The following is a 6,481-nucleotide window of genomic DNA, read 5'->3' as shown; positions in this document are numbered from 1 at the left end:
AGATCCTTTAAGATCTCATCTCCTTGTTTCTGAAATGCTAATTAATCATAATGCTAATTAATCTTAATACCAGTAATTATAATGGCATCCTATTTCTCAAGTTGTCTTATCTAACAGCATAGTCATTGCGCTCTGGTTTGTTGATTTAGCAGCAAAACAAATTACTCTGCTGGGCAGTTCTGTGTGTGTTTTTATATGATAGTGTTGGTGGTCATAGGCTTGACCTTGACACTGGGGACAGTAGAAAATAAATTCCTCTGACTTTAGCGGTGTGGGATTCAGGCACATAGCAGTGGGTTGTGGCCCAGTAACAACAAATTTTAAATTCTCTTAAGTTTTTGGTGGAGTATTAGAAGTCATTTCCAGAGCACTGTTCTGCCACGCCTGTGAACACACATTTTTCTAAAGCAGAGATTAACAGAACCTTCGAAGGCTGGTGATTGAACTTTTATCATTTATGTTGAGAAAGAAAACAAGCCTTGCAACACCTCGCAATGCCGTTAACTCAGTTATTCAAGTCAGCACACTGTGTGCTCTGTTATCATGCCTTGCCCTAACTTACAGTTGAAGGATGTGGTGGTACAGCCCCCCTGGGCCATGTCGCGGTGTCAGAGCCAGTGAACATTGCGTTCTTGTCTTGGTTGCGAGTGCGGTGAGTTGGAATGATCTGGCACTCCCTTACCGTATCTGAATCTCCTGCTGCCTGGATCACAGCCCATTCTGGAAGGAGCCAGAATTACCTGATGAGAATTATGGCCGAACACAAAGATTATTGACCAAAGTCAATCATCCTGCCATCCTATAAATAGCGATCCAAAGTGAGGCCCCTAGAGCTCTCCAGGATCACAGCAGGCTGTGCGTGATCCCACGTCTTCCCCTTGAGCTGGGGTGCCTCTCAGGACAGATGTCATTAAGACTTCAAAGAATGGATTTTGAGAGGATTTCCAAGATTGTCCACTGAGAGATGCTGACAAAGGGAAAGGGTTCAAAAATCATCTGCTGACAAATGCTGATGAAGGAGAATAGTGAGTAATTCACTACAAGTGCATTTTGCAAGGTCTCAAAGATCACCTGGTACCAATAATTTACTTCAATTTGCAAAGAGAATAGGTTGACCTCTGTATCTCCGCTGTCTGTGTGTGTAACCCTCTGAGAGTTAACCTCTCTGTGATTCTGTGTATATCTCTCTGTGTGTCTGTGCGATTCTCTTCAGGAAACTTTGTCCAAAGTCTCAGGCGACCCTCGTTATTTTCAAATCTTTAATTAAGTCACTGTCTTGAGTATAGTAAATTTTATTAAATCACTCTGATCATTGTTGATGATCAAGTATTGCTAAAAAGCATTTAACCTCTGTTGAACACTGTAACAGTGTTAATAAATCTTAAATTGCTGCTACCTCAAAGTTGTGTAGGATCCATGTAGTAAGAAATAGAGTGAACTTTGCTGTTGAATTTAGTTAAGTCGCACTTTTACAAATTCACGCTATGAATCACTTTTGGTAATACCTTTGACCATGATTCTTTAAATTATTTAAACACTCATTCACAACAGAGGATTCTGCTTGAATCGTTCTGGCCACAGCTTTAGGGTGTGGAAAAGTTTCTTTCCACAAAACTATTGATAGCTGCATCCCCTTTTTCAAGCCATATCAAAAATTCTCAAAAAGAGCAATTTTAAAGGTGTGTGTCTGTCTTCCTGTGAAATGCTCGTGCTGGTCTAGGGGGAGTTGGGACTGTGCAGGCAGGTGTTGGGCAATGCTAGAGAACATCTTGAACAGGTTGAACGCAATGGTATGGTGCAGGTGTGGGCCCTGCAGACTGTACTTTCTAAACAAGCGGACTGGATTACTCTGCGTGATGCAGATAAGATTTCTATGTGCAGTTAATTCTGTTCTTTGTTCTGCAGGTTTGTTTTGAAGGAAAACATTGTTCACATTTAATCTAGGCAACATCATAAGAAATGAGACTTGCAGGATGCAAAATACACTGTTTTTGGACAAAGTGAGTGTGGTAAACCCAGGATTTCAGTCTGTAAATGTACTGAATTGTAACCCTGTACAATTCATGTAATAGACATAATAGAAAACGCTCATTTGCGGAGGAAAAGTACTGGATCTCTACCTTGGTAGCTGTGCCCTAGGAGGTGGTGTCTTGTTACAGTGAAGCAACACAACCACCTGTGGTTGCTAAAAACAGTGATTTCCTCACCGCTGCCCGAAGTGATGGTGTGGTTGCCAGTGCGGCTCTCCACACAGGCTTCTCCACAGCAAGATTAATCCTTCGAACAGGGAGCAGTCTTCCACGCAGTGTCTCCCAGCACGAGAAATGGAGCAGGACGACAGTCTGAAGTCAGACTACCTCCCCAGCTAAGCTGATTCAGCATCAAATCGATCCTGTTCCACAGAACTAAGTCTGCGGATCACTGCTGTCCTCACGCAGTAGCAGAGACAGGCGAGAGCACAATAGAGGAGTGGGGAGAGTGGACTGGGAGGATGGAGCTGTGAAAAACAGAGGGAGCTCTTTGGTAACCTTCTGCTTGCATTGCCCACAGCCACGTCTAGCCTGGGCTGCTGTAGTTTTGCTTTGTTCAGTGGGCTTGGTTTTTTTACTGGTATTAGTTCCTTGTTGCGGGCTGAGCTCCCAGCTCTGCGGGCAGCAGGCACGCAGGGATGCCTCCATCCCACCTTGCTGTAAAATCCCCTGTCCTGGCAGTGTGCCTTCAACTTGGTGGGGCAGCACCCTAGCCCTGCTTGGAACTGCTTCTGCTCAGCCCTGCCAGGGTGGTCACTGTTCTGGGCTGACAGTCCTAGTTGTGGTTAGACAAGGAAGCATTTACTGCTTCCTCCTTCAGACTTATGTCTGGTTGTGGCTGATGTGACTCAATTCATATTTCATTGGATAAGAAAAACAGGGTGCTGTGTTAGTTCAGTTCTCACAGAAATCCCTACTGCAGCCTTTTAAAGGCTCCTATCTAAGGCTCCCAAATGAGCACGCTGTGTCTAGTACTGTGTGTAAAGAAGTACTTAAGAGGAGAATGCTGCCAGATGCAAATGTTCCTAATAGTTGAAACCCTCGATTAGTGCCACTCTGGCAGAGAGCTCTCTGGTGCTTGGTATTAGCCCTCATTTCTGTCTTTACTGAAACAGCTCTACAGTGCCAGTCTGCTGTAGCTGGAGGCAGACAGTGCGTTCTGCTTCCCACTATTCAGAAAACTTTTTCCAAATGAGAATACTGCAATGCTAGGAAGTAAAAATGGATAATATAATAGCAAAAAATGCATTTGAACTGAATGAAGACTAAAAATGAAGGGCTGTCAATACACAGCATGTTCCTGGGGACGGGAGAGATGAGCAGAAGAGCAGACATGCCACTGCTCCTGGTGAACTAGCCTGCTCTTCTGCTTCAGGCAGCCAGGCAATGAGGCACTTAACTGCCTGATTTCAGAGGCAAACATTCCCTTCAGACACATATTTTCTGAAGGAAGGCTGTCGGAAAGCGATGTACAGCTAAACAGAAGTGACTGGGAGAGCCGCTGGGCTAAGTGCAGAGGGCAGTTCTGTGCTGGCATTTAAATATATCACACCTAAGTACAGTGAGATGCTACCGTAAGGACTTTGGTCTACAGAAACTCAGGGAAGCAAACTGCGCATACTGACCCATAGCACGAGAATTGGGGAATATGAAGACACTTGAATAAAGCAGTTTTTAAGACCCTCAGTTTTGCCACTCAAACTTCACCAAACACAGGGGTGACACATCCACCTTTCACCTGGGTATCAGTTCAGCCAACATAGGAGTAGATAGCAAAAGTCTATTGAGATCAATTACAGAGAAAAGATAACAAAAATTGGACCGTTCTTTCTAGCCACGTGTTTAATGACTTATTTTGATATTGGCACAATTAGTCTTGGCATTGCCCAGGTTTTTAGTCTTGTTTAGTTGTGATATCCTTCCTGTGTACTTGTGTTATACCTTCCTGTATGTCACTAGAGATGCTAGTGACACTTTAACAGACCAGCCTTCCTCTCCCCTCCAGAGTTAAACTTTGTCCCTCCTTTCTATGCATGCTCCTTTTGCACCGTTTGTCCACAACTCAGAGCATCCTAGGAGCTGCGAGGCACCAGCCATGCTCCCTCCCCAGCCTCTCCTGCGCACTGCGGTGTTTGCACTCGCAGTCCTTCAGGCCCTCGCCGCCGACACCTTCATCGCAGCTGTCTACGAGCACGCCGTCATCCTGCCCGATGCCGCCACTGCTGAGCCCGTTTCTCCCCACGATGCTTTGGCCCTGATGAACAAAAACATGGATGTCTTGGAAGGGGCCATCAAGGAAGCCGCCCAGCAGGTACTAGTGTATTGGGAGCGCTGTTTCAATTGGTGTGTTCTGCTCCTGCTGACCCTCCTGATTGTCTGGGGTGGGTGAATTCTTAACGGAGCCTGTTGTGTCAGGGCACCCACATCATTGTGACTCCTGAAGACGGCATCTACGGCTGGGGGTTTTCGAGGGAAAACACCCACCCCCCCCCCGGGGGACCATCTCCCCCTACCTGGAGGATATCCCTGATCCAGCGGTGGACTGGATTCCCTGCACCGACCCCACCAGGTGATTTCTTCTGCCGTGACTTACGTGGTTTCAAACTAGTGTCTCATTTACTGCTCCCAGTAAATGACTAAGAACTATTAATGCTTTTGACGTGCTTTTTTCAATTAAAGTTGCATATGAAGGTAATTATATGATAAAATAAATGGCATGTCCATGACTAATTGACAAGGGAACCTGGTTTAGAAAATATGGTTTTTGAAATAGACATTTTGAAGAGAAATTCAAACAATATATAGAATTTGGGTTGCTATATGATTTGTGGCGTTTTTTTGCATTTGGAAAAGCTTTGATGCTTTTGATGCTGCTTCTCATTCTGCTTTCAGCTTTTTCTCACTATTTTGAATAGAAATGATTGTAAATTTTCAATATTTGTTTTTATTTGTTTTGTTGGTTTGCTGTGTTCAAACAAAAGCACACATACCATTTTTGAGGACAGCCAAGAACTACCTTCTGAGCAGCTAATAACAGAGGTGATGAGGTCAGTGGTCAGTGCAAACCTCTGAGTGATACGAACCCAGAAACTTTGAGTTTTTCACAGCTAAGATCAGATCAAGTCTGAGCTGCTGGCGTATCTGTTCTGTAGAACATGATCTGTCATCCAAACACCATGTTCCAGCAGGGACAAGCTAACCTATAGTTGGGCACTGGACTTCAGATCCATAGGGCATGCAATAAGTGCTCAGCCATGGAACTACAACTGCGGTCTGCCTTTTTCACCACGGCTTTCTGCATCTGCTCGGTGTTCTAACATCTGTGAGGATGTAACTCCTCAACGGTCCCGAGAAGAAGATTCACAGTGAGAAGTGCAGTCTGTGCAACTTCTTACTGAGACATAAGTAGCTAAAATATACAGCATCTTTCAGTGAATGTGGGCTGTGGGGTGGCAGCGTGTCTAAGCAAGTCTTCATTCCAGTTCTTCACACAGTTAGTTTTTGTGAAGGTGATCTGTGTGTCTCTTCATTGTTCTGAATCAGAGTTTTCAGTAGTGGCTTGTGGCAATGTAACACCTGCCGTCGCAGCCCTAGGATTATCTGCTTGCTGCAGAGCACATCCCAGGTACCGAGGGGTGCTGGCAGGCAGCCCAGGGGCAGCATGTCCCTCCAGACGGTGACAAGAGGGCTCCAGGACCTACCCCAAGGTGTGGGAAGGGACCTGCCACGACTGCAGGATCAGAGGTGCTGCCGGCGTGCCCTCAGCACTCCAGTGGTGAACACCACTAAGAGCACAGCTTTTGTTAGTCTTTTTGGGGGTTTTGATGGGTGTTTTTCTTTTTCCCTAAAATACATTAGATTTGGTCCAGCACCAGCACAGGAACGACTCAGCTGCATGGCCAGGAATCACTCCATCTATGTGGTTGCAAACATCGGGGACAAGAAGGCGTGTAACTCCAGTGATCCCGGCTGCCCCAGTGACGGTCGCTATCAGTACAACACGGATGTTGTCTTTGACCCAGAGGGGAAACTGGTGGCTCGTTACCACAAGGTATAAAGTGGTCTTGCAAAGTCAGCAGCTATTTTTCCACAATGTCCAAAATCCATCTGGCAAGAGAATTCAATGCCAGTCGTTGGCCCATGGCGGATCTATGCTTCTGTTTACAATTTCAGAGAATCTCTCTTGCTATAAAGGGTTGACTCAATACAGACTACAGTGAAAAATGATTGCTCAGGCCCAGTTTAGTGGCATATGGTTTTGGTTGACTTCCTCAGTTCATTAACGCCCTATTATTAGAAATTCTGCTGCTTAAGCAGCTTTAGTTTTCAGTGCCAGGTTTTCACCAAACTACCCCTTCACATTCCAGGATTTTAAAGTGTTTATCTGCATCTGTATTAGATGTAATCTGATTTAAGGAGGACAGGCCCTTTCCTGTCCTCTTTTTTTTTTT

General features: G+C 45.2%; 1 protein-coding gene across 1 annotated transcript in view; it reads left to right on the top strand.

Annotated features, from left to right (window-relative positions):
* The first annotated feature begins 4,125 nt into the window (after positions 1-4,125).
* LOC104490011 (pantetheinase-like) overlaps positions 4,126-6,481 on the top strand; it is a 7,690-nt gene continuing 5,334 nt past the window's right edge. The window contains 4 exon segments of the mRNA XM_010132237.1: positions 4,126-4,341; positions 4,446-4,526; positions 4,529-4,599; positions 5,889-6,081. Of these exon segments, the coding sequence (XP_010130539.1) occupies positions 4,126-4,341; positions 4,446-4,526; positions 4,529-4,599; positions 5,889-6,081 (561 nt within the window).

The sequence above is a fragment of the Buceros rhinoceros genome, unplaced genomic scaffold, assembly GCF_000710305.1.
Source record: "Buceros rhinoceros silvestris isolate BGI_N320 unplaced genomic scaffold, ASM71030v1 scaffold39002, whole genome shotgun sequence".
Taxonomy (NCBI): domain Eukaryota; kingdom Metazoa; phylum Chordata; class Aves; order Bucerotiformes; family Bucerotidae; genus Buceros; species Buceros rhinoceros.
This window is presented reverse-complemented; position numbering and strand designations above follow the sequence as displayed.